This window comes from Diabrotica virgifera, chromosome 1, assembly GCF_917563875.1.
Source record: "Diabrotica virgifera virgifera chromosome 1, PGI_DIABVI_V3a".
Taxonomy (NCBI): domain Eukaryota; kingdom Metazoa; phylum Arthropoda; class Insecta; order Coleoptera; family Chrysomelidae; genus Diabrotica; species Diabrotica virgifera.
The window spans coordinates 316714633-316727277 of record NC_065443.1 but is presented as its reverse complement, the minus strand read 5'-3'; the positions used below and the strand labels follow the sequence as shown (position 1 = coordinate 316727277).

Genomic DNA, 12645 nt, shown 5'->3' with positions numbered 1-12645 from the left:
TCTACTAGAGCTTCAACCTCAGAATTATTTACATGAATTTTTATTATAGCTTTTGATAAACAGGACGGAGAAGCAGCAGATAGCATTCCAACTAAAGCAGCAGATGTTTTGTTATGAACATGTGATTTTTGTTTTTGATTCTTACTTTTACAGACTTGCTCAAAATGTCCGAATTTACCACAAGAGCATTGGTGATTTTTAGCAGGACATCTATCTCTAGTATGGCGACTTTTTCCACAAAACCAGCATTTTGAAAAGGTAGCTGCGCTAGTCGAGTTGTTTTGATCAGTTTCGTGTGCAGTATTCTGAAGGGTGTTATCAGTAGTAATAGAATTTACAATAGAATTTGACATAATATATGAATCTGATTGTTGTTGGGCCATTTCTAAAGCTCTGGCTGAATTATATGCTTGATCTAATGTTAAAGTGGCGCTTTCAAGTAGTCTTTGCCTAATATTTGAAGCACTTAAACCTCGAATAAAAGAGTCCCTGATGTAATCGTCTTTATTTCTATCAGCAGACACTGCTTGAAAATTGCAATCCTTACTTAAGTGTTTAAGATTAGTAAATATTGATCAATGGACTCACCCACTTGTTGCTTTCGTGTAGATAATGTGTGCCGGGCAAATATTTCACTCTTTTGTTTTATGTATAGTTTTTCTAAGGTAGCAGTTGCATCAGTGTAGGTGGTACATTCACCTATAGCTTCATATACTACAGGATTTACATAATTCACCAATAAATTCAGTTTATCTTTGTCTTCAGAAACATTAGCTGCTTCTAGAAAGTTTTGAAAGGTTCTCTTCCAGTGTGTCCAGAGTTGTGTTGCATTTGTTGAATTGGAATCGATGTCTAGTCGATCAGGCTTGAGTAGTTTATCCATTGTTGAATAAATTTTAGTTTATTAAATTGTAATAATGAAAACCTTGAGAATTAAAGGTTTTAATAAACTAAAATTGTACATACATTATGATTGACAAACTGTGATATAATGATATGACAATGACATGACATTGACATGAGTGAATGACATAATGACAATAATAACAATAATAGTTATGCAGAAAGGAACACCACACGAATTGTCCGTTACCATTTGTCCGGTTACGAACTGTCGCGTTACGAGATGTCATGGAACCGAAGAAAACACAAAGACGGAACGAGAAACAAAACAGGCACAGTACAGGGACATGAACAGATCTAAAGATAATAACACAAACGGAAGGAAAAACAAAGTACAAGTTAAGCACAGAAAAAAGCAAAACAATTCTGAAAATGGCATCATGGAAAGTAAGAGGTATAAATGGAAAGGCAATAGAACTGCGGGAAGAAACTAGAAATAAGAACATTGAAACAGTAGCTTTAACAGAGACAAAGAAGGAAGGAAGAGGATCAATAATATTAGAAAAAGGAATGTTACTAATATACAGTAAAGTGGTAGAAACGAAGAGAGCTCAGGCAAGAGTAGCGTGCATAATAAAGATGAATATTATCAACAAAGTAAAAAATTGGATACATTACAACGAACATATACTAAGAGTAGACGTAGATATGGATATAGAGGAAACCAATACAAAACTAATCATATGCTATGGACCAGATGAAGACGAAACAAAAAACGAAAATAATGAGTTCTGGGATAAGTTCCCAGAAGTGATAAATATTTGTACCTACAGAGAAAATTATGATCACCGGAGACATGAACAGTAGAGTGGGAAAAGAAGCAGAAAAAGGGAACAATGTCATTGGACCTTATGGGGAAGAAAAAATAAACAAAACTGGAAATTACCACTCAAATTCTGTCTAGGTCTAGACAATAACCTGGTGATTATGAACACACACTTCCGGCATAAAAGTATACACAAGATCACAAGAGAAGTCAAATCAAGAGAAGAACAATCAATTATGGACTATACTATAGTGCAAAAAGCAGAAGAACTGGATAAGAGACGTAAGGGTGAAAAGGTGTTATGAAATTGGCAGTGACCACTATATACTGGAAACCACATTCAAAAGCAAAAGAAAAGAAATAAAAAGGAATGAGAGCATAAACAGAAAACACAAAGAAATAATAAAAAAATTATAAACTAAGGGAAGAATCAACGAATCAACGAAAATAATATACACAGAAGAGCTAGAGAAAGAGATGGAAAATGAACACGAAACAACAGAAATAATAGAAGAAGAATGGGAAAGATTTAAAAATGCGATGATAAAATCAGCTAATGCAATATGTGGGACTACAAGAAACAATAACAGAGAGAAACGAACATCTTGGTGGAATGATGAAGTGAAAAGATAAATAAAAGAAAAGAAGAAGTTATAAAAACCATACGTACAAGACAAAACACAAAAAAATATGAAAATTATAAGAGACAAAGAACAAAAATGAAAGAGATAGTGAAGGAAGAGGAAAAGAAAAGTTGGGAAAAATTCGGAAAAAAAATGGAAGAAAACAGCACAGAAACTGTAAAGTTATTTTATAGAACACTGAAGAACCTAAAAAGCAACAAAGAAACAAAGGTGAAACAAATAATGAACAAAGAAGGAACAATAATAAACGATAAAAAAATAATGGAAAGATGGAGGGAACACTTCGAGCTGATACTGAATGGAAAGCAAGGGAATACAATGGAAAAAGAAAGCCAGATCAATAGAGGGTCCATGAGAAACACGGAAAATCAAGAAACTTTAGAAAAAGAAGAACTGGAAGAAGCAATAAGAAAGATAAAGATTAGAGAAGTACCAGGAAGCGATGAAGTAGCACCAGAAATGATGAAATATATAGAAGTAAAAAAAAATAATTTTTATAATTTGTTTAATTTGTTTTCATAAAAAAATTACTATGCATATAGAACCTAATATGGAAAATAAAAGTAATACCCAGACAATGGACAAATGCAGTAATTACAGTAGAATTCCGATTATCCGTGCTCCTTGGGACCGGAGGTGGCACGGATAATTGAAAAGCACGGATAATTGAGAAGCACGGATAATCCGAACATGTGTTTCTTATGTATAATACATACAGTCGGAAAAATGAAAGAATACCCATGAACGATCACATCAAGCACTTATTTTGTATTTGCTGTCTTTTTCTATAAATAACAAACGTTTGTTATAGACAAGGACAGCAAATACAAGGAAAGTGATTGATGTGATCGTTCATGGGTACTCTTTGAGTGTGGCATCAAGAGTGTGGCAAGCAAAACCAATAGCGAAGAACAGAAGACGACGAAGCATTAAAGAATGGAATAGTCACATCTCGCAGATACTAGAAAGTAAGAGAAAAACTTGACAAGAAGCAACACAAATGGCCACCAATAGGAAAGAATGGAGGAAGTTCATTGAGAGTTAGACGAAACTCCCGACACCTCAGAAGATTAAGACACTGATTAAGATTGAATGAATGGCCCAACACCGAAAGGTATGAATGAGTCTACTGATTAAGTAAGTAAAGAAGTAAGTTTTTTCGCATCACCTTTTAGTTCAATTGTCAAACATTAAAGAGCAGGTGTACAAGAATCAAGAAAAGAGAAAATCATCGGCAATAGAAGAGGTGTGAGTGATATGAATTAAAAAAAATAATAATAGATTAAACAAAATTGTAGAAATAAATATCTGCAAAAAAAGAAACACAAGTTAAAAATAGAAGAAAAAAAGAAACGCAGTCAGTAAAAACTCTTAAAACACCTCAAAAACCCCATGGATGCCCGAACAAATAAAATCCGTAATGGCTTTCTTTAAATTTGATTTGAAGAAGGAAGTACTACCAGGAAAACAAAAATGTGAATAGTGCAAATCAAAATATCCAGTATTAGAAATGAGAAAATTTACGGATATAAAGTTTTATTTGAAAAACTATTAGAGCCGCAATAAGCGACTAATAAATAATAATGACAATAAATGAACAACATAGATTTTATGCAAATTGTTTGCAAATAACTGACAAAGTTAAAAAAACAAGAATTTGTTCTGTAATTTCTTAGTTTTTTATTATCCCAAAAATGTCGGTCATAATTCAAGTATTAAGTCATGGTGTGTCAAGTGTGGTATTTATGACATCTCAAGGTACATGTGGCATCTGATGCCACAAGTAATGTTATCATAGTTTTCCCTGCAGTTTTGTTTAGAAGGAGGGTATAACAAAATTAAAAATATATTACTGATCCACACCTAATTAGAATCAACCTAACGTACGTAGACTTGATGATGCCACTTTGCAGTCTGAAGCACAGATGCCACAACAAATGCGGCGCCGTGTATGTGTGTGTGTGTGTGTGTGTGTGTGTGTGTGTGTGTGTGTGTGTGTGTGTGTGTGTGTGTGTGTGTGTGTGTGTGTGTGTGTGTGTGTGTGTGTGTGTGTGTGTGTGTGTGTGTGTGTGTGTGTGTGTGTGTGTGTGTGTGTGTGTGTGTGTGTGTGTGTGTGTGTGTGTGTGTGTGTGTGTGTGTGTGTGTGTGTGTGTGTGTGTGTGTGTGTGTGTGTGTGTGTGTGTGTGTGTGTGTGTGTGTGTGTGTGTGTGTGTGTGTGTGTGTGTGTGTGTGTGTGTGTGTGTGTGTGTGTGTGTGTGTGTGTGTGTGTGTGTGTGTGTGTGTGTGTGTGTGTGTGTGTGTGTGTGTGTGTGTGTGTGTGTGTGTGTGTGTGTGTGTGTGTGTGTGTGTGTGTGTGTGTGTGTGTGTGTGTGTGTGTGTGTGTGTGTGTGTGTGTGTGTGTGTGTGTGTGTGTGTGTGTGTGTGTGTGTGTGTGTGTGTGTGTGTGTGTGTGTGTGTGTGTGTGTGTGTGTGTGTGTGTGTGTGTGTGTGTGTGTGTGTGTGTGTGTGTGTGTGTGTGTGTGTGTGTGTGTGTGTGTGTGTGTGTGTGTGTGTGTGTGTGTGTGTGTGTGTGTGTGTGTGTGTGTGTGTGTGTGTGTGTGTGTGTGTGTGTGTGTGTGTGTGTGTGTGTGTGTGTGTGTGTGTGTGTGTGTGTGTGTGTGTGTGTGTGTGTGTGTGTGTGTGTGTGTGTGTGTGTGTGTGTGTGTGTGTGTGTGTGTGTGTGTGTGTGTGTGTGTGTGTGTGTGTGTGTGTGTGTGTGTGTGTGTGTGTGAAAAATGGCTTGGATGCGAGTCCGTTAGCCACAGATTTTTATTTTATTTTTACCTCAATTTATTAGTTTTGTTATATTTATACGTATTTCAATTAAATGATTATATTTGTTTCTTTCAAGTAGTTTATGAGTAATTTAAATATTTCCATTTTATGACAACTTAGTAGATATTCTATACTAATTGGAAAATGAATTTGTGTTTGTCGTAAATTGTAATATAATTGATTTATATATCTCTCGTTAATTTTGCATTCCAAGAAAATATGGTTTAAATCTCTAATCGAAACATTATCACAAAAACATACTGATGAATTAATTATTCCTAATTTGTGCAGATGTGCCTCATATTTCCCGTGTCGAGTTTTTAATCTGACGATAGTAGAAATATCTTGCTTTGGCAGGTTATATTTAAATATGTATTCAGGTGGCGGAGGAAGTTCTTGATGTAAAGAAAAATATAAATTTTTTGACATGCTTGTAATATTTTTCCATATTTTATTTATTCTAACTTTGACGTCATTTATTGCATCTGTCGATAAGATGTGAGTTAGTATCTCACCTTTTTTTATTGCATCTTTGGCCAACTCATCCACTTTCTCATTACCCAGTATACCGGCATGCCCTTTGCCCATATAAATACTACGTCCACTTTAGACAAATCATTTTTTATATTACATAAAATTTTTGATTTGTATGAACTAAAATCAGTATTTTCAATTGCATATATTGCAGATCTGGAGTCTGTTATTATCACAGCTTTTTCAATATTATTCTCTTTGATCCATTCTAGAGCTTTTTCGATGGCTATAATCTCAGCTGTAAAAATACTACTAATACTAGATAATTTGTAATTATTATGTTGATGGGTATTTTGCACATACATAGCACATCCTACTCCTGTTTGATTTTTAGAACCGTCTGTATAAATTACTGTGTAATCCACAAAGTCGCTCAGTATAGATTTTACTAAAATATTATTTAAATGATTTGATTCTGTATATTTAGGAATTATGATTCTGGGTTTTTTTATCAAAGTTTTATACGGAAATTTATAAATTGGTAATAATTTACTCTTGTGTAAATCTGTATAATTCCTGGTTTCAATGAATGCATCTGTTAGTGGTGGTGAATTTTTTATTCTCCAATATTTACTAGTTAAGTTTTCCATGTTTAATAAAGCCAGATTTGTTAAAAGGTCTGACTCAGTGTTTCTTAGCTTTATGCAGTATTTTTGAGCTAAAAATTGTCTACGTAAATTTAATGGGATTTCATTACACTCTGCTAGCATAACGTTTATTGGAGTGGATACCATTGCACTTAAACATATTCTCAAGCATCTGTATTGTATCCGATCTAAAATTTTTAAGTTCGTATTGCTTGCTGATCCATATATCCAACACCCATAGTCCACGACTGACCGAATACAAGCATTGTAGAACAATAAAGCTGTTTTGGGATCTGCACCCCATTTTCTGTTGGTAATACACCTTAGTATATTTATTTTTTTTTCACACTTACCTTTGATGTATTGAATGTTTAGTCCACAGAAGTTTATTATCTAGTACTATCCCTAGATACTTATACTGATTCACCACTGGTATAGTACGCCCACTCGAGGTTACGTTTCCCGGTGCGCGCAACCTATGCCTGGTGAAAAACATAATATTGGATTTTTCTGTGGACATTGTCATATTATTTTCATTTGTCCATTGTATAATAATTTCAACTATATGCCTCAATGATCGTAGACAATCGTCGTAGGTTTTTTGGGTGGAGTATATACATATATCATCTGCATATTGTAAACATTTAATATTTTCGTCAAACAAACTATGAATACTGGCAGAATATAAGTTAAATAATGTTGGACTTAATACTGAACCCTGTGGCAGACCTTGATTTACAACTCTTGGTCCGTGTAGTATATTTCTATGATCTTTTAACCATACTGTTCTATTAATATATAGATTTAATATATTATTACAGATTTCATTATTGAAACCAAGTGAACACATTTTATATTTTAGTATGTTAAGATCTACTGAATCATAAGCTCCTTTTATATCCAGAAACAAACAAACTAGGTACTCATTTTTAGACAGCGCAATTTGTATATCTGTAACTAGCTTTGTTACTACATCCAATGATCCAAGACCTCGGCGAAATCCATACTGTGTACTAGGTAAAATACAATTTGATTCTAAAAACCATTCTAATCGAGCTTTGATTAATCTTTCAAAGGTTTTACTTATACATGACATTAAAGAAATTGGTCGATATGACTTGGATAAATTTTTGTCTTTATTAGCTTTTAATAATGGTTGTATGATATATTTTTTAAAATGATCTATGTATTGCTCTCCTACCCACCAACTATTGAAAACTTTAATTAATTGCTCCTTAGCTATTATGGGTAAATTATAAATTAATTCATAGGTAATAAAATCATATCCAGGAGTAGTATTCTTCGCTGTTTTCATTGCAACCTAAAAATCTTCAAGATCAAACGGAATTTGAAGCTCATTGCAATCTACTACATGCATATTATTATCAATAGTCTTTAATATATTTGGTACATAAGTTGGTGCATATGTATCTAATAATTCCTCAATAATTGATTGCGTTAGTGGAGGTTTTTTGTGAGTGTTATTCTTATTTGATATTTTTTTAATAAAATTCCAAATTCTTGATATTGGTGTGTTTTTATTTAGTTGATTGATAAATTCTACCCAACATTTTTTTTGTTTTTGTTTGAATAGTAGTTTACACTGTGCTTGTATTTTGCGTAGATCTATATAATTTTGAAAATTTGATACTCTATTATACTTCTTTAAAGCGTCTTTTCTATCTCTCACTTTCTCGTCGCAATCTCTATCCCACCACACTGGTCTTGTGTTTTTCTTACTAGCGGCTGTGCGGCATTTCATTGCCTCACAAGCTGCTTTATTAAAATTAGAGACTAACTGTTCAAAATTGTCTTCAGTGGAAGTAATACTTTCATTTTCCATACTGTGTGTTAAAATATTTTGATAGTTTTCCCAGTTGGCCGAAGATTCAATCCATTTTCTACTTGGTTGTATTATGCTGTTATTATATCTCCTTGTTAAGATTGTACTTATGGGAAAGTGGTCTGAGCCTAGCGTATCATCTAAAGGATTCCATCCTATATAACCGATCAAGCTTGGTGAAGTAAGTGTTAGATCCACTGGAGAAGGATTTTCATTTGGTCTAGTAATTTTTGTAGGTCTACCATCATTTAAAACAATAAAATTGAGATTTTCTAGAGCGTCTGCTAAATTTTTACCTTGAATATTGTCGTGCACCGAGCCCCATATGCTATGATGTGCATTGAAGTCCCCACAAATTATACTTTCTCCTTGTATTTGTGATATATATATATATCTCCCTTGTTTTTGTAGACAGGTATTAGTATACTGCTTCTCCATTCATCTGGCATTTGTACAACTACCATAATTCTATTAAATAAACCTGCTAGCCACCTTATTCCTGTCTCTCCCAATGCTTTCCATACTTCCCCAGGAATATCATCTGGTCCTACCGCTTTTCCTTTCTTTATTTTTTGAAGTCCTTGAGCAACTTGATCGTTTGTTATTTTGGTGATCATTGCTGCTACTGTCTCCGTTGGCTTCACAGGCTGTCTGTCAAATTCTTCATTTAATAAGCTGTCAAATTACTTTCTCCATCTCTTTATGACATCCTTTTCGTGAACTAGTATTTTATTATTTTCATCTCGGATACATCTAATCTGATTAAAATCTTTTGCTTTCTTTGCTCTCTGTTTGTCTATTTTATATATCTTCGTTTCGCCTTCCCTGGTATCAAGTTGATCGTATAGGTTTGAATATGCTTCTGCTTTAGCTTTTGCTACTGCTACTTTCACGACCATATAGTTTTGAAGATCTGTGTTGGATCTGGTTTCTTGCCACTTTTTACATAATTTTCCCTTCTCTTTTATTTTTCCTTGAACTTCGTTTGACCACCACCAAGTCTCTTTATCCTCGAACTTTTATCCTGACGTTTTCCCCAGTATTTCAATAGCAGTCTCTCTAATATTACTGGCCATTTTTCTCCAAATTGTAGTAGGGCTTCCTTTCATGTTCCAACATATTTTCTCTACTATTATTTTCCTGAATAGACCTTCTTTCTCATCTTTTAGCATCTACTACTTGATTTTTTTGTGGTCCTCTTCGATATTTTGGTTTAGTTTCACTTTTTACTTCCATGTCCAGAACAACCAGCTTATGTTGTTGGCTTACTGTCTCACTAACTATTACCTTGCAGTCCTTGCATTCACGTATGTCTTCTTTCCTTATCATGAAATAGTCTATTTGGAATTGATCTTGTCTACTTTTCTATGTAATAAGTTGAGTTTCTCTCTTTTTAAAAAATATGTTAACAATCGCCATATCTAGTGCTGTTGTTAATTCAAGCATATTTAAAACAATTGTGGCAGCAAGAATATAATTCATCAGTCACAGGGCTTCACTATGTCAGCCACCAAAATAACATACCATCGAAAAGCTGGTTTCATGGATTAACAAAACGAAACTTCATTGTTACCATAAACAGAATAAGATCTAATCATGCTATGACTCCTTTTTACAAATATAAAATAGGACTGGATGAAAACCCATATTGTCTATGTGGAGAAGTTAATGATATGAACCATGTAATCCTAGAATGTTCAAGAAATAAGAAGATCATTGAATCATTTTTCGAAGATATGGTAAATCTCAAATTCTGTTTGCCAACCAGTCTAAATTGTATAATTCTTAGTAATAATATTAACTTATATCAATGTTTGTATAATCATTTAATTCGTTGCAAAATGAAATTGTAAAAAACTAACACCATTGTAAGCGATTCTGCGATACAAAATATTATTGTGTGTTCACGAGAAAAAATTAACATAAAAAAGATTAAAAAAAATAATGATAAACAAAAAAAAACAAAAAAAAATGGAAAAGAAAGGAATTAAAACTAAACAAAAGACTACATAAATAAAGCATTAAAAAAAACAAAAAATATAATTACAAAAAAATATACATATAAAAAAATGGACTAAACAGAAACACACACATTTTACTAACATAATAAAATTTATCCTAGGGCGTGAGAATTTGAACAATCAATTTATTTATATTGGATAAATAAAAAAAAAATGCTCCTTTTATATTTCATAAATAAAAAATAAGTCTGGCTAATTGGTTTATGCCAAAGCCTATTACAAATTAAAAAAAAATCAAGCATATCATCTCCAGCTTCATTTGTAGTTCCAAAGCCTAATCCCCCATGTATTGCTTCGTATCCTGCCTTGGCTTGGCCCACATGTGCATTGAAATCACCTCCTATTATAACTCTCTCCTCTGAAGGAATATCACTGAGGATGTCTCCTAATTGGTCATAGAAAGCTCTTCTTTCATTCTCACCCAGACCTGTTTGAAGAGCATACACACACACACAACATTCAATACCTCTTTATCAATTACAAATTTCTTTGACATCATTCTATCACTCGTTCTTACAACTTCCACTACGTTATCTTTCATTTCACTATCAGCAATTATACCAACTCCATTTCTAGTGTTACTACTCCCTGCATACCACAATTTGTATCCTTTACCTAGTTCTTTTGCCCTTTGTTCCACCTAGTTTCTTGAATGCAAGCAATTTGAACTCTCCTTCGTTTGAGCGCATCCACTAACTCCAGACTCTTACCTGTAAGACTACCAAGATTCCATGACCCTATCCTGATTTTTCTAACCTGCAATGGTGTTCCCCCTGAGATAGTCCTCACCCGGAAATCCGAATGGAGGCTCATGTTCGATTTTTTTTAGAGACAAAAAATTTTACTAGGTCCAATATGACACAAAAACTAGGCATGCGATAAAAAAGTTTATTTGAAGAAAGTTTATTTTTTGTACTGCTTAATGGCGGTACAGGCTCCTTTTTGCAATATTTTATTTAGTTATCGAGTAATTTTCACCTACTAACATATTTCTCAAATTGGGCTTTGTACCGCCATTCTTTATTATATTACAAATATGTGTGCCAAATACAAAAAAGGGCCATAGGAAACTCAATGCAAAATTCTAAACTGTTAAATTCCTGCTACCCTAATTATTTTACATCAAAAGACGTTAAAAACTATTTGTAGACGATTGAAATCTGTATTGAAAATTACTGTTAAAATTGTGCTACGAATTAAACATATCCCCAAATTTTGTAAAAATGCGTAAAAATACGTTTTTCAGCCCAAAATTAGGCCACACACAGTGCAATGTCACAATGAAGTTATTATTTTTACATTTTTGAACTGTCAATATTTTTATTTTATCAATAAAAGCAATACAGTTGATAAGATACCCTCAGCTTCGGAGAAAATATTAATAATAAAGATTTTTTATTCAGTCAATGGTGTGGTCACTGTCAGTTAAATAGTATTGTGTGGCTTAACTCTTACACACATACCTACTGTGGCAAATGTATTATATTTTTCAAAATTTTGGAATGCGTTTAAATCGTAGAACAATTTTAACTTTTGATTTTAATACAGATTTCAATTATTCTGTCATAGCTGGGACATGTCCTAGCACAACAAGTTGTAAAAACAGCAAATAAAATATTACAATGGAGGCTGATAGGAAGGCCAAAACGACATGGAAGGCGACCAGAAAACCATGAGTATAAGACAAGGGAAGGGCACAAGAGAGACCTGAATGGAAAAGGTTACAGTTATGTTATTTATAAAGACAGAAGAAATACTCATTCTTGTTATTTACATACCTTTTTCATCTATTTCTTCAACTGGTCCATGTTTACTTTCGTCTGGATCTATTTCAATCTTTGTGGAGAATTGTTGCAAGTCTGAATAAAGAAATGTATCCTGCATGCTTTCTTTCTTGCATTCCTCCTTTATTTCAATTTTACAGTCGTCAATGAAGAAGCCATCATTCACCACGTTATTATATATTTCTACTTCACTCATCTCCTCAGTAACCTCTTGTTTTATATCCATTTGATTTTATATTTTTCAATAATAATTTTACAGTGAAAGTGAAAAAATTACAAATTACTACCAAGACAAGAGAAAAAGTTGCACGTGTCCACACCACATGTGTTTTATTTTTTGTTTATAGTTTATATTATTTTTTCTTTTTCTTTCACTTTTCGCTGACATTGACTTGACCACAGAATACCCCAACCACTTGACGTATCGCAGACATCATTCACAATCGTTCCGTGTGAAGTTAGCCTCGAACGATATGCTTTAAGCCGGACGCAAACGACTCGTGTACTTGGCGAATAATCGTCACTTGCGTATACTTGCTATGTCGTGTGAGTGGGCTACTCCATGATACTATAAATAACTTTATTTATAGTATCATGCACGAGTTACTCGTACAATTATTTGCCACTGAAAGCATACTGAAAGTACTTAAATAAGGGAGAACTTTAAGCATTTAGGTAAAATTGTTAAAATGGGTTACACCACTTTTGAACTGATAGCCTCAAATAATGTTGTACTACTTTAAAATCTG

At 33.5% G+C, this 12645-nt stretch overlaps 1 protein-coding gene across 1 annotated transcript in view; it reads right to left on the bottom strand.

The window, feature by feature from the left end:
- LOC126879254 (zinc finger protein 235-like) overlaps positions 1–12288 on the bottom strand; it is a 47833-nt gene extending 35545 nt beyond the window's left edge. The window contains exon 1 of the mRNA XM_050642324.1: positions 11891–12288. Within this exon, the coding sequence (XP_050498281.1) occupies positions 11891–12122 (232 nt within the window). The 5' untranslated portion in view covers positions 12123–12288. The remainder of the gene's footprint in view (positions 1–11890) is intronic.
- Between the last annotated feature and the right edge of the window lie 357 nt (positions 12289–12645).